Genomic DNA, 15,469 nt, shown 5'->3' with positions numbered 1-15,469 from the left:
TCTGTCTATTGAAACGAATGGGGAACACCGATGAATAGCCAAAGTCAAGGATGGCACCTTGTACGAGCATTTAAAAAATCACACAGCTCTTTTGAATAACACTGCCCACTCTCTCCCTTGAGAAATATGCAAGGCTTTTTTTGTTTTGTCTTTCAGGCCGGTGCCCTTGGCTCTGAAGTGGGCAAACACATCTCATCACTTCAGAGTACCAGGGGTCAGGCCTAAAGTGGCCGAACAACATCTGTTGTCCTGTTTCATTCCTCCCTATTATGCTATTTCCCCCCACCTCTAGTTACTTGATTGTGCAGATGGCATCAAATAGAAGGCATCCAAAGTCATCTCCTCTTTGTGTTTGTGTTGGAAGAAAAATAAATGTTATGAGTGTAGAGAAGTTGGCAGAAAATTTGAACAGAAAGTGAAAAGATATTCAATTAAAAGCATCATTTGGTCAATGTGATTCTTGCTTAATGACACACTCTTGTTTTACCCAACAATATATTCAAAACATTTGTATTTAGTTCCGAGAAGATCAGTCCCAGTACAAGAAGAGAGAGAAAAATAAATAGGGCACCAGATTTTTTGTTTGTGGTGGGTCTGAGGTTTTCAAGTGCAACTTATCTCCACAGAAATACAAAAAAGTGTGGGCCAAAGGTGACAAAGCAACAGCTGCTGTCATATTTCATGCTTGGGTATCTCCATTGCTTTAACCCTGGAAACTTGACTGTGTGGGAGGTGTGTTCACAGGGTGTCTGGCCTCCGAAAAACTGAGTCACTCGTCCTCCTTGACTTAGGGCTCTTCACACTGACTCTGCTTTTTTCAACGATGCGAAGCTGTACAATTTTTAACACCGCTTTATAAGTGCTCCTAAGCAAATAGCTTTTTGCAAATGTTCCTTTATTAATTGTGTAACAGGATTGTGAGTGATGTGCAATGAGGAACAAATATAAAAAAAAACTGTTTCTACAGAAAAGTGTACTTCAAAATCACTTAGGCCTTTTTTAAATCACTGAAGCCTCAAGGACATAACATTTTGTGTAATAGCAAAATCATCAGTTTGTAATAGCATTCTGTCAAAAGCCATTTGCAAATTGTACAGAGGGGCACACAGTGTGAGCGAGAGAGAAGGGTAAGTACGAAAAGAAGATAGCTAGATAGAGAGATAGCTAGAAGTTAGAGAAAGACAGTTGCACAGAGTTTTATCAGCAAAAAAGGTTTTCAGTGTCTTGTATTGCCAAGCATGGGACTAAGATGCATGTCCAATGTCCCCTTTGCCTCTTTGTGCTGATATAGCTGTGACCAATCCTCCTATGTGTTCATGTTATCAAAGGATCATGACCGTATCTGTTACTGTATGTTGGTTGGTCAGTTGTTTGGTCACTCCACCACTTTAGTCCAGGCTTAAATATCTCTAACTATTAGCCAAGGCATCTGTGAAGACATTGATGTTCCCCAAAAGACGTAATCCTGTGGATTTTATTTCTATGTCTTGAAAACTGTTGGATCTATTGCCATGACATTTGGATTCCTTGACATTTCATTTAGCACCACCGTCAGGTCAAAATAAGAATGTGTCCAGTGCTTTGGTTAATAGCCATTGGCCTCAGTTGTATAGTATATCAAAGCATACTTAGCAAATTATAGCATGCTCATTTGCTAAAGTAAGCTGATAACAATGGTTATACATGCTTTAACATACTTCAGAACGTGGGAAATGTCATTGAAAGCATGTTAGCCTGGTAGAATTAGCCTTCAGATGAAAAGCCTCAATTAGCTGCTGGCTGTAATCCAGTTTCTATGGTGCAATTTTTTTCTAATCTTATCTCCCCATGGTGCATAGAGTTTTACTTGGTGTTATGCCTCTTTGAGCACTCAGCTCTATAGAATAGCTCCTAGGCCTGCTTTAAATGTATTAATGATACGTCCACTGGATGCTGATTCTGTTTTCCAGTGCAGCTGCCATCCATAGTTCTGCTAAAATTCCAGTCAGCGTCGCACTATTACAACCTTTTCACCTGTACGTCATTAGGCATCTAATACAGATAGTTTCTGAGAATTAGATTTAGATGAAAAGGAGTTTACATCACACTCAGTTGTCACACTGCTGTGAATAACTCAAACAAAAAGTATTTAATTAAAAATTAAGAAGTTAAAGAAAGAGTCATCGATCCCAATCCAAACCCCTTTTTATCAAAATCAGCAAATATTTATTTCACTCTACGCTACCTGTCCGTACTGTGTCTACGCTTGAAAAAAAATTCTGTTTTTTATACAGTATAAAGCCCAGGCTCTGTAAACGGGTATTTATATAAAGTGAGTCCGACCAAAACAGCAACACTTCTCTAACCACTCAGCTACAGGCAGCATTTGTGACATTAGTAACAATGATCTTATTGGACGGGTGGTTAGTGACGACTGCTGTTGTCAGGCAAGGCACATCGGGGGGCGGAGCCTCTTAAGGAGCAGGAAGGGAGGGGTGTATTTGTTTTGATGCTCAGTTCAAATATCAACAAGCATTCTGTCCTATTGCTTACTACACCTTTAATGCTGTAAGACCAAATAATATGTAAAATGTATGTAAATAGTCATACACAGCTCTTTTAAACAATCACATCTATAATGCAAGATGCCCTTTTGGAGCAAATAGTGGCTCCAGTTTAGCGATGAGTTGAAGATTCCCTTTGAAAAAAGCTGACAAGATGAGCTACTGCAAGTGTTCCACATGAGCCAAGACAATTAGGAGTAATTAACTTGTCAAAGTTCAGTGTACTTTTGTTGTGATAACATATGTGCAACAAAGTAATTGGTTTGTATGCCATCGCAGAAATAGTCAAATACAATAAAATGTCTCGTGTGTGGGAGGCTGATGATTCATGAAATAAAAGCCATTACATGTCATCACAAAAACAAACAGCACTCAATTGTCACAGGAAGGAATCAACAGATAATATAAGTGAGAAAGACGAGAAAAGAGGAAAAGTGGAGTAAGAAAGGTAGAGATCTGTTTTCTGTGCTGTAGCTTTTTTTTTTTTTTAGGTATCACGAGCATTGAAAATAAGGGCAGTGACCTCCATAATTCTGCCTCCAGCAAGAAGTTGGGACAGAATCCTGGCGCTTAATTTAACCAGTCTCTATCCGCCACCGTTGTAGCAGCATTTCCAAATACGCTCACATATAAGTCCGTAGTATACAGTATGTAATTATAAACGTCACAATTCTGTATACGCGGGCCCTGAGATAAACACTTATTCTGGCACACAGGCTGACACGTGCAAATACCTCTGGACAACAGATGAGTCATGTTTCATTTTTAGATCATCTAATGATCTGTAAACTCGCTTCATAATCGAGATTTTTTTTTTTTTTTTTTGCAGAGCTGTTTTTTCCCTCAAATTCGTGAGACAAAACTGAAACAATGAGGGCAAAAAAAACAAAAAAAAAAGTAGTTTTATTGTCAGCAACTGAAAAAGTGCCTGTGGTGAAATACAACTTAAAACATTTACTCATGTACTAGACACCTTTGGAATGGAATTTCTCATACAATATAATATATAGCTATAGATTAAGCTACCAAACACTATTTTACAATATTACATTCATCTTAGTTACAGGTTATCCACATATCTCAAAGAACAGTTACCATTTTGCTGTGACCTCTCTTTTAGGCTGTACGTATTTTTTTAAACTCTACATTAAAGTTTGTTCTGGTGTGATCTTAGAAGGCATTTCAAAATAACATTGTCTGAGTTGGATGCTCTTTGTGAGAAAAGTTGGTTTAAAACTGATTATTTAATTTGTGAGTAATTGCGAAATGGGTTGGGGTTTTTCTATCGAGGAGATACAATGCAATGACTATTCACTTCTCAAAACATAGCTTATACTGCCACCCTGTGGTTACATCTGATACTACACCATTATCCTGCCCATTGGCCTGTATTTTTTTTTATTTTATGTTTTTTTTATGTCAAACACAATGACACCTTAAGACAATGTTGTTGTCAGTCATCTCCTACAACCACTGTTCCTTTTAACATAGCAGTTCCTTACTGACCTGAATACTCGTTCACTTCATAGGAGGAGAATGTGATGCCTCATGAGCGACATAAACTCTACCCAGAATAATTTATCCTCTGCAAGAGCCTATACTAATTCCTTCATACCTGGATTCAAAGAGGCCTCCTGCATATTTGATCAGGAGTCACTGAATGATTCACAGCATTAGGGAGACAGAGGAGGCTGATTATAGTTAAGAGACCCGCGAGGAATGCAGACAACCTCAATGTTTGTGCCATGATTGTAAGTACACGCTTGCAATATGAAAAGCCCCATTGATTTAATGTTGTGCCATTTTCAACAGGGCTCTTAGTATTTGAGATGTTTGGTTTTGGGTCATTGGTGTCCAGCTTGGCTCCAGAGGTCTGATGAATTAAATAAGTGCAGAGCTGGAGAAATGTCTCATTCATATTGAAATCAGCTTTAACATGGAAGGTTCTTTCACAAGCAGAGAATAACAGAGATTCATGTCCCTTTTCAGACAAATAGATCATTTTTATTATGATGAATTAATGTATTATATATAACTTAATTTTTTTTTCGATATTTTAGTAAATATATCCCTCATAAACTTGAAAGCTTAAAGAAAATAGACTGTTTAATGCATTATATTTAGTTTCTAAATGAGGATTGTATCAAAACCTGTATCAAAAATCAGTTTCTGACAGACTGGTTATTTAGAAGAATATTATATTTGTACTGTTTTATATTTATATTTATGTTGTTTGATCTGAAAATGACTATTTTAGCAAAAAGAACATTTTGATTCCACTTTCTGAAATAAGGATGTGCCATTTTAATGGACAGCTTGATTTATTATCATTTCATCATAAGTCAATAAGAGAAGAGAAGACAAAACACATTCGACGTAATTCTATTTCTTTATTTCATACTCCATGTCAAGATATCTTTTTTTCCATATGAAGTTATGCCTCATAATAACAAAAGAACGTGTTTTTGAAGAATGAAGAAAATCGTGGCTCACAAAATAAAGGCATTCTCTCATAATATTTTTTACAAAGTCATCTTACAAGGAACGGAAAAAAATAAAACGAAACAAGAACAATGTCTCAGTTGAAACAGCAGAATATCAAAGCTCCTCACTAAAAAAAAAAAAAAACGTTTGACTTTTACCTAGAACTGTGACAGAAGGAAAACATAAAGGGACAGAAATGATCTGTACAGACACATACAGTTAAGCTCCTGAGATTCTCTGTGGGACAGAGTTGCTGTTTTTAAACCTGCACCACGGCAATGTGTGCACCAGGGTGAGTTTGAAATTGGAATTACATGTCTCATCCCAAAAGAAAAGTCCTCGAAAAGCTGTTATTCCAAACCAATCTTGTCCCCTGATGCAAAAATTGCAATGTCGCAAAGATTTGGCGTGACATCTGAACCCTGCCATACACAACTGCTGACGTGTACAAGTGCTTAAATGAAACTGCAACCAGAATAAACTCTTAACTGCATTTTCCCTGCACAACTGACCCAATCACCATCCCCCTTTTTCTCTCTGTTCTTTGAAGAAATGTCTGACGCTCAGCAAATGGAAAAAAATGGTGACCATAGTTCTTAGTTAAGCTCATTATAAAAAGTAGATACAATGTGGGGTTTAGTGTATATAGTTATCTCTTCTTCACAAGGACAATTACAGGCAAACACACAACGGCTCGCTTTCTTTCAGCGATTTGAAAACTTTGGTGATGCAGAATACGTCTCGAGATACCTGAACACTTTCACTTTGATATTGCTTTGACAACATATGCTGTACAATATTCACAGACACACACACACACACACACACACACACACACATACGGCGTTCACACGTACGAAAAACCCTGACAAGAAAAAAGGTTGGCGAGCAAATATTTATGTATACAGGAGAGCTGTTAGACATGGTCTTAACTGTCTGATAGTTTTCCTTACGGGGGACAAAGACAGATGCTTTACGGCTGGTACTGTTACACTGTTTACATTTCATCTCCACCACCTCCTTTAGATTTATACACAGCGATGTGAAGAATATTGGGAGTGTGAGTCGTCTCTAAATCTCACTGTTTTTCTTCTCCTCCTCTGTCTTTTCTCAAAGGCCTTCCTTTCATCGCTGCCTCCCCACAAACTCAGATCAATCGTCAGTTCTTTTTCTTTTCCTCTTCCTTTGCAGATCCAAGAATGTTTTTCTTCTTTTTTTTGGGGGGGGATGAGGATAAACGCGTTTCCATCTGTTAGGCAGATCTGTTCGTCCAATAGATGCATTTGAGACGACTCCCGTCTGTTCAGCGCCAAAGCCAAAAGTCCCAGTTGACATATCGCTCAAATAGTCCATCCATAATCTGTCCTTCCTCTATATCTGCCAAAAAGGAGTATGATGAAAAATCTGTTATCCTAACTTAACCCACAAATAGTTCTCTCTCTCTCTCCTCTTGCTGCTGATTCAGTTCTTTGTCCAATGAGAGAGTGGGTAGGTGACATAGTTCAGCGCTGGCAGCGTCACCCGAGGGTCCTAGTGCCCGTTGGTTTCGGGGGCCGAGGAGGCCGGGGTTGAGGGAGTGGAGGAGCGAGAAGCGATTGATGCTTTCTCTCCACACGGACTGGAGACTGAGGGCACGCTGTCGGGGTTCTTGATCCCAGCCAGACCAATGGGAGACATGCCGGCTGTCGCTGCCGCTGCTGCTGCCGCTGTTGCCGCGGCGACGGCGGCTACCCTGCTAGCGGTGATGGCTGAAATGGGTTTGGGTTGAGCCTGCAGACCCGGGCTGCAGATGAGGTGGTGTCTCTCCCAGTCTTTGTGCTGGCAGAAGGAGCCGCAGTAGCGTGCGGCGTTGCAGCCGCTGCACGTCTCGCTGGCTTTGCGGCCGCAGTTCCAGCAACACTGTGGGGAAAGAGAGGAGAGATAAGAATGTAAGAGAAAGGCAAAGAAAGGTGTTTTCCAACGTAAAATCTGAAAGTAGCTGTGAACTTAAGGTCAAAGCTTTTCGAAACCTGGTATATAATAATAAAATTCAATTTATTATATAAAAGTTGGGTGTCTCAATAATATTTTACAAAAATCTGATTGAATTTTTTTTTATACATAAATATTAGAAAACTTGGTCAAAAAGCAGCTTTTTTTCTCTCTGTTTTCTAGAGACCGTTCGACAGGACTGTGTGGCAGTGGCCGTATCAAACGGTGCCCATGGCAAAACTTATTGTGTGACTGTGTGCATCTATTATTAAGCTGACCGACTGTGATTGTATATGCGTGAGCTTGACTTCATTGTCAAGTGGAGCGTCTCCTGGAGTGATATCTGTGCTCACCTCGCTGGAATCCTCCTGTTCATTGATGACCAAGATGGCGTCTTCTTGAGCCTTCTTCTTTGTGTCGGCCAGAGTCTTGTCCATCTTGGCTCTCTCTGCAGCGATCATCTCGAAGGCTTTGTGCTCGGCCTCGGCTACTGCCTTCTGCACCTCATCCATGGCCTGACGCTTCACCTCGTTCACCGCCTCTTCTGTACAACAAGGGGGAGGCAAGCATGTCAAGTTAAGCTCAGCTTCTTAAAACACTCACTGCACAATTGCATCAGTAAAAAAAAACAGACCACACAGTTGCACTATCTGCGTATTCCATCCACACTATTTCGTTGTTATCAATTTAGGTAATCTTGCTTGGGTAAAATGCATTATGATTACCTCTGTCTCTGACTAAATGTACTAGCTAAGTTTTTTTTCCAATAACGCATCATTCATTTAAATATGAAATGTGATGGTGTCCTCACCAGCTTTCCTCCAGATCTCATCTGTAACGTATGCTGAGCCTGGCCGTGGAGCAAAGTCTCTCTGGGAGTCTGCAGGGGAAAAGCAGAGAGACAGAAGGGGGTTAGCACCTGCCAGGGCTTATAAAAGATATCAAGAGATGATTCAGTGTGGAAATAACACTTTGCCTTTGTGACTGACAGCTCAATCAAGGTAAAGAGGTGCTCCCCAAAGAGAGGCCACAGAGGCAGGCAGAGATATCATCTATGTTATACAAGTCTTTTTGTTTTTATCGCCGAGGAAATCTAGTCCGCATATCTAGGGCGCACAACGGTACTGCCGTTTCATCAAAACCTTGGACTGATCTGAGATCAGACAGCTTAAGAGAGGAATGTGTTTGGCTTGGAGGGAAGTGCAGACCAACAAGCTGTGTCAACATTCTGTCTGTTCCCTCAAATCTCTCTCTCTCTCTCTCCCTCTCTCTCTTTCTCTCTGTCTCTCTCCCCAAATTCATTTCTGTGTCGCTGCCGGCGCTCTGCCTCTACAACGCTGCCACCTGGCTCAACTCCTCTTGTCTCTCCCTTATTTGCTTCGTCTCTATACTGCGTTCACTCTATTTTCCTTGATTTACAGGTGCATCTCAAAACATTTGAATTTCATGGAAATTAAAAAGGGAAACTTTCAAAAAGGGAAACTTTCATATATTCCAGATTCATTACACAAAGTGAACTATGTCAGGCCTTTCTTCTTCTTGTTTTAATTGAGATGATTACCGCTTACAGCTCATGGAAAAAAAAAATCCAGTAACTCAACAGAATATTACATAAAACCAATAAAAAAAGGATTTATAATAGAGAAATGTCAACCTTCTGAAAAGTACGTTTATTCAAGATTAGTTTCAATTCATGTGTAACAAATCTAAAATGAATGAAAGAAAGACTTTTTGAATTATATTGCAGAAAAAACTTTTCATATTACTTTTAATATTCAATAGTTTTTTTCGATGCACCTGTACATCCTCACTCTTCAACTGAGCCTGCACACACACACACACCTTCCCTGACTACATTTTTCCACCCCCACTACAGTCTTCCTCAGCTTAGCCCAGTCAGAGAGGAAGAGAGGCATACAGGCAGGCTTCCCGGCTGGGGGCCCAGATGGCACTGCGGAGAGTCAGCCAACTGTGGGTCTGTGAGCCCGGCAGGACGGCAGCACGGCCCTTCTGTGGCCGATATGGCCCGGGCCAGAGCTGGCACCTGTCTGTGACTATGGACCAGCAGGGAGGGACAGGCAAAGGCTGGCACTCGCATACAACCGTGCCAATACACAGCAGACTGAGCAGAGGACAAACTGTGGAGGGACTCACACTGACTATGAGTGACTTGGCTGCAGTTCTACAAATGACCACTAGACGGTGTAGTCAAATAGAATAAGAAAGGCTGTCCTGGTTGGTTTACAGTCCTTTTTTAGTATCATGCAACTACAGCTATTATCGTTTAATCTTGCTTTTAAGAATATGTTCTGCATTCGGGGGGAGGTTTTATAAAAAACTTCAGGCTTAATTTACATATATCATCCATATCCCAGAGTGAAATGCAAATAGTGACTTTTCTGCCAAGATATCCTGTCCCTTCAGGATGCTCACACATGACACCGTGTGAATGTTTAGCATAAAGGATTAGTTCACCCAAATTAGAAGGAAAAAAACTCTCTTACACTTTACCCCATTGCAACAGATGGTGTTCCAAGCATTATAGTCTATTCACTGTCATGCTCTTGTGTGGCAGACGTTTAGGACTGGATATATTGAGTGTATCTGCTAGTCCAGATAATACTATCAAGGTAACAATTACTTATTTTTTTTTGTAATTTGGTTGAACTGACCCTTAAAGGCCTACTTCACCGGTTTGAATATGAAGGTGTATTGAATTCTGAGATCCTATGTAGTATAAATGTGCAAAAAAAATTAAAATCGGTTCATCCTAGCCTGAGAAAAGGCAGAAAGAGTGTTTTTTTAACCCTATATTTCTCTTTCTCGTGACATCACAGAAAGAGAAATATAGGGTTAAAAAAAAACTTACGTTGTAAATAATACTGTGATGTCACAGTAAAAGACATCACAGTAATATTTACAAAGTACGTTTTTTTTAACCCTATATTTCTCTTTCTGTGATGTCACGAGAAAGAGAAATATAGGGTTAAAAAAAACACTCTTTCTGCCTTTTCTCAGGCTAGGATGAACCGATTTTAATTTTTTTTACACATTTATACTACATAGGATCTCAGAATTCAATACACCTTCATATTCAAACCGGTGAAGTAGGCCTTTAAGTGCAACTACCAACGGATTAACATTGGTTTGGCATCATACCCCTGCAGGGTTCCATTAAGCAATCTACTCTTGATGAGAAAACAATAGGGGGCAATCAGAGAAATGGCTAAATGATCCATTCCTGTGGCGTATCGACACAATTTAACTGCAAATAACAGTACCCACCCGACTCAGAAACAGCAGAGTGTGGGCTGTGTGTCTTGGAGAAGGGAGTGGAGCCCGAGCCTCCTTTGCGAGGGTCTTCCTGTTCGCTCGAACGCCGCCTCCAGTAGTTGAGCTCCTCGCGGTCTGACTCCTGACACCGTCTGAGCACGCTGACCGACCGACGCGTCTTCTCCACCATGTCCACAATGCAGTTCAATACCTGGCAGACACAAAGTAAGTATTATTGACTGAATTTGCTTTTTAGGTATTTGAAAAATAATTGTACCCACTTCTTACCACTACTTATTTTAAACGCAATACATAATACAGAAATAAATAAATAAACTAACAATTCAGTGAAGGTGTCAACAAACAGACTGTTCCCTCGAGATGAGAGGCTTAGCATTGAATAGCTACTTAGGTTTACTTGTCAAAAGTGGCTAAAAGGAATCGGCTAAAATGATTCAGAATAAATAACTAGTTATTACATCTCCATGAAATTCACCAAAATCATCCCAATTTGTAGCAAAGCTTGAAGGCCTCCTTTGGATGTTTATTGTCCAGATGTGTTGTAGATGTGTCATGCTGTTAGAAGTTACAACACTCTTTAGTATAAGGACCCCAGTAAAACAAATTACTCTTTACATTCTTTCTATATCGCGAGCCGTTAGCAGTAGGGGAGCATGTCCGCAAGACTTACATGGTCCAGATGCCTCCATTCATCAGCCCACTCTCGGTCTGTCAGTCTGTGGTCCACCGGCTCCTCGCGGTAGCCCCCGTTGGTGCCTGATTAAAAAACAAACACACACATAGGCCAACAGGATTAACTTTAATGTAAGAGCCGCCGCAAGTGACAGTAAGTGGGTGAAGATTGTGTGTATGTCTGTGTCAAATATGTGCTCTGTTAACAAAGCAAAAAAAAATACACATTATATTGTGTTGATATTTCAACAACACACAACTAAGAAGTGAACTTCCTACATCCAGAATTCGGAGTGATGAGGTAAAGTAAGTAGGGAAAAAGAAGGGAAAAAAATAAAAGATATGTGAACGAGGGATTGCAGGATTGTGAGCGAGAAAGGTGGGGTGAAAGAGAAAAGGAGAAGCCCGTGATGCAAAACAGACTTCCAGCACAGAGAGCCTGCACACATCTGGAAGTCAGCTGTCAACCACGCGCGTGCACACACAAACACACACACACACACACACACACAACCACTTCCCAAACTTCTCCCACAGCACCTCCCCTCCTGGAGCTCACAGCATTCCAGTAGGGAGACACTCAGGCTGAGTGGAGTGGCTCCACTTCTAAACACAACCAGCCGGTCTGACACTCACTGTGGACCATTACAACCATGAATACACACACACACACACACACACACACACACACACACACACACACACACACACACACACACACACACACACACACACACACACCTATCTGATACCAATTCAGTTATTGCACAACACTATGACTTAAGCTATATCTAATTGTACATTTAACAGTTTTAATAGTTTTTACACACACACACACGCTTGTTCTCATGCAGAGGTCAACACACGCACACACACACACACACACACACACACACACACTACAAAGACTCAGCAAACGACTGTCTCTTAATATTGAGTTACAAATAGCAACCGGCTGGATGAGTACATGCACATTAGCCCTCCTGAAGAGTATGAGTTCTAATACACATACACACACACACACACGCACGCACGCACACACACACACACACACACACACACACACACACACACACGCACACGCACGCCTTCCCTAGCCTTCCCCTCAACCTCTTCTCCACTCCTGGTTCTCATCAGTGTTCATCAGTTCAAAGCCAGGAGTGTGTGGACTGATGTGTTTATATATGTGTGTGTGTGTGTGCACACACGTGTGTGTGCACACACGTGTGTGTATGTGGGCCTATGAGTTAAGTGGCGGCAGGCGGGCGGGAGGCTGTCAGACAAGGGACTAAGGACTCGTAAACACAGCACCTCTACCATGAACATATCAAGGTGTGTTTCTGTACGTGTGTGTGTGTCTGTGAGCTACTGCTGTTTCCACTGTGCGCTGACAAGCCCCAAATGGACGGGAGATATACACCAGAGTAGATCCAAACCCTGGCTGCCTGGACAGTATGGCTCTGTTTATACACACATGTGGACTCCAGAGATATATACTGGGCCGGCTATGCCAACACACAGACCACCCGTTATCACTCATAGAGAATATGAATATATATATATATATATATACAGTACAGGCCAAAAGTTTGGACACACCTTTTCATTCAATGCGTTTTCTTTATTTTCACGACTATTTACGTTGTAGATTCTCACTGAAGGCATCAAAACTTTGAAGGGACATATGGAATTATGTACTTAACAAAAAAGTGTGAAATGACTCTTAAATGGGTCTTATATTTTAGATTCCTCAAAGTAGGCACCCTTTGCTTTTTTGACAGCGCTACAAACCCTTGGTGCTCTCTCAATGAACTTCATTAGGGAGTCACCTGAAATGGTTTAGCAAAGAATTCCACATGTGTTCATTCAAAGTTTTGATGCCTTCAGTGAGAATCTACATTGTAACTAGTCATAAAAATAAAGGAAACGCATTGAGCGTGTCCAAACTTTTGGCCTGTACTGTATATATATATATATATATATATATATATATATATATATATATATATATGTGTTTGTGTGTCTGCTTTTATGCAAGTGTGTTCAATTCTAAACAAATCAGTCACTCGTAAACACCAGATAAATGTGAAAGTTTAAGTGGTTTGCAGGGATGTTATTTCTCAATAGATTTGTGTTCACACAATTTAATAACTGGTTTTAAAGACCATACGGAGCCTACAATTTATCATTTATCACTGCCACTAAAATGACAAGACAAACAGAAGATAAATCATGTCTTGGTGTTGCTGCTTGTTTTTGATTTTCCACTAGCAGAGGCGATGAAATGGAAAGAGTAAATAAAACGTCAACAGCCCTTAGCTTTTACATGTTCAAGTGAGAGAGACAGAGAGAATGCAGCGGCGCTCTGAGAATGCCGTCCAACGAACAAACCAAATACACAATACTTTTTTTTTTAGCTACATTTTTTGAACATCACGTACCAGGGAGCCTGGGCTTGTCTTTGAGCTCGCGGATCTCGAGCATGCGCTGGCTGTGTTGGCGGTGCAGGATGTGTGGCGCGGCGATGTCGTCCAGGGCGTAGTGCTGCAGGGGGGGAGGGGTGGGGTGCAGCTGGGTGCTGAGGGGCAGAGGGGGGGCCGGGCTGTGGCGGGGCGCCGGGCTGATGGTGCAGATACGTTTGGCGGCCGGCTCCATGGCGACGGACGGGCGCTCGTGGAAACCGTTCTCCTTGACTCTGTGGAAGAGACGGCAGTGTGGATATAAGATGAGATGAGATTCTTTATCGTCATTGTACAAAAACATACATTGGAATCCAGGTGCACTCATGGACCGGACTACATAAAATTAGATAATAGATAAGTATTGCACGCACGCAATTCACCTATACCGACAATCTGTATCATACACTCATAGCTAAAGTATGCAGTTACAAATGGGATGAAGTGCTCATTGTGGGATAAAAGGGTGCTCATTGGTATTGCACATAATATGTTATTGCCCATTACAGCTGTGATGTATTTGGCACAGTACAGTAAGGTGATAGCGTTAGGGTTAAAACTGGTACGTGTTTTAATGGACCTGTGGTGTTTTTTTCCCCCCGGAAGGCAACAGTTTCCACTAACACATATAGTTTTATACATTGTACTTGTATGTTACCTGCTGGGGCTGTGTCTCTTGCTGGCGGCCTCGGGCGGCTCCATCAGAAGCTCAGAGGAGTCTGGAGAAGAGGCCATGGTGGTGCTGAGCAGGAGGTGCTCATGCTGGGACAGGTACTGGGCCGGGGTCTGCTTGGCTGCCCGTGCACAGTGGAGCAGCTCCCTCTGTAGAAGGGGGAGGTTTGCCTGGTAGAAATGAGAACAATAAGTAGTTGAAGTATTTTTCTGAGTTGTGGAGGGTTTAAGATTCTGAAGGAGGGAAAAATAAGATTCCTACATCCCTTTTTGTTTGAGCATTGTTGACACTATACACGATTGACACTATATTTAGCCACCTCACATTCACATTACATTTGTAGGCACGTGGAGACAGACAGAAAAAAAAGGGAGAAGCAGCAGCAATGTGCAGACTTGTTGGACATTGTCATGATGAGACACAGAGTTGGTTGATCTGTCTCCTGGGGGGGAGAGACGCCTGGCCTGGATTGAGGAGGTTTTGAAGGAGGGTTGGAGGAGGGTGGGGGGGGGACTGACTGACTCCATGAGGTCTGGCTCTAAAAAGGCTCAATTTGGGTGTGGATGTTGTTCAGTGGCTGCCTCCATGGTGGCTGCGGCTTCCCTGGCTCAAATGGAAACGACATGAGTTCTCAAAGCATGCCGCTGCTGCGCACATACAGCACGAGAGTTGAGCGCAATCGTGGGACGGTCAGATCGCAGCAGATATATATGCGATGACACGGAGCCTCGTAAAATGTCAAAACAAATGATCCACGGCCTCCCTTCTTTTTCTCTCTCTCATTCTTTACCATTCTTTTTCTCTTTTTTTTTGGTTGTATTTCTCATCTGTGACTGCTGTCTCTCCGTCTCCTATCTTTCCATCTTGCTTTTGTTCCCTGCGTTTCCCCCTAATTAGGAACAGACTCGTGGTGTGTTTGCAATTACACCACTTCCTCGCTCCCCTTCTTCTCCAGCAAACCCCAACCAAACAACCATACCGTTCCCATTCCGGGACTCTGACCTCCCCCCTTGCTATCACGTAGCGCTTGCTTTTCAGCCGTCATCCAGCAGGATTCTGTAAACACACAGAACCCCCTTTGTCCTCTCACTGCACCTTTTTCTGATTATTTTTCAACCACCTAATACGTACAGCATCTCGGGCACTTCCCTCCTACTGGTGTACCTTGTTTCGCAAAAGATGCTGATACTACTGCTTTCTTACCCATTTCTCCCTATAAACTCTCCTTTTGCTGTCTTTTTGGCCTGGGGCTCCAGCTATAGCGGACACATGTGCTGTGTGTCAGTTGAGCAGGAGGGTTCTCTCTGGGGTTCAGCGGGGCGGATGCTAGATCGGCGGCGCCTTAGCAGCTGAACTGAATGCTCTTTTTTTTA

At 41.8% G+C, this 15,469-nt stretch overlaps 1 protein-coding gene across 2 annotated transcripts in view; it reads right to left on the bottom strand.

Moving 5' to 3' along the window:
• Positions 1–4,942: 4,942 nt before the first annotated feature.
• The window catches only part of cbfa2t2 (CBFA2/RUNX1 partner transcriptional co-repressor 2), a 38,354-nt gene continuing 27,827 nt past the window's right edge, over positions 4,943–15,469 (bottom strand). For both annotated transcript variants that reach the window (XM_080025348.1, XM_080025349.1), the window contains exons 5-11: positions 14,082–14,266; positions 13,406–13,659; positions 10,963–11,048; positions 10,284–10,482; positions 7,810–7,878; positions 7,352–7,542; positions 4,943–6,926 (exon numbers count right to left, since the gene is read on the bottom strand). In XM_080025348.1, coding sequence (XP_079881474.1) covers positions 6,558–6,926; positions 7,352–7,542; positions 7,810–7,878; positions 10,284–10,482; positions 10,963–11,048; positions 13,406–13,659; positions 14,082–14,266 — 1,353 coding nt within the window. In that variant the 3' untranslated portion in view covers positions 4,943–6,557. The remainder of the gene's footprint in view (positions 6,927–7,351; positions 7,543–7,809; positions 7,879–10,283; positions 10,483–10,962; positions 11,049–13,405; positions 13,660–14,081; positions 14,267–15,469) is intronic.

Source organism: Ammodytes marinus (assembly GCF_949987685.1).
Source record: "Ammodytes marinus genome assembly, chromosome: 4".
In the NCBI taxonomy this organism is placed as follows: Eukaryota; Metazoa; Chordata; class Actinopteri; order Uranoscopiformes; family Ammodytidae; genus Ammodytes; species Ammodytes marinus.
The sequence above is the reverse complement of the archived record's forward strand: the minus strand, read 5'-3'. Positions and strand labels throughout refer to the sequence as shown.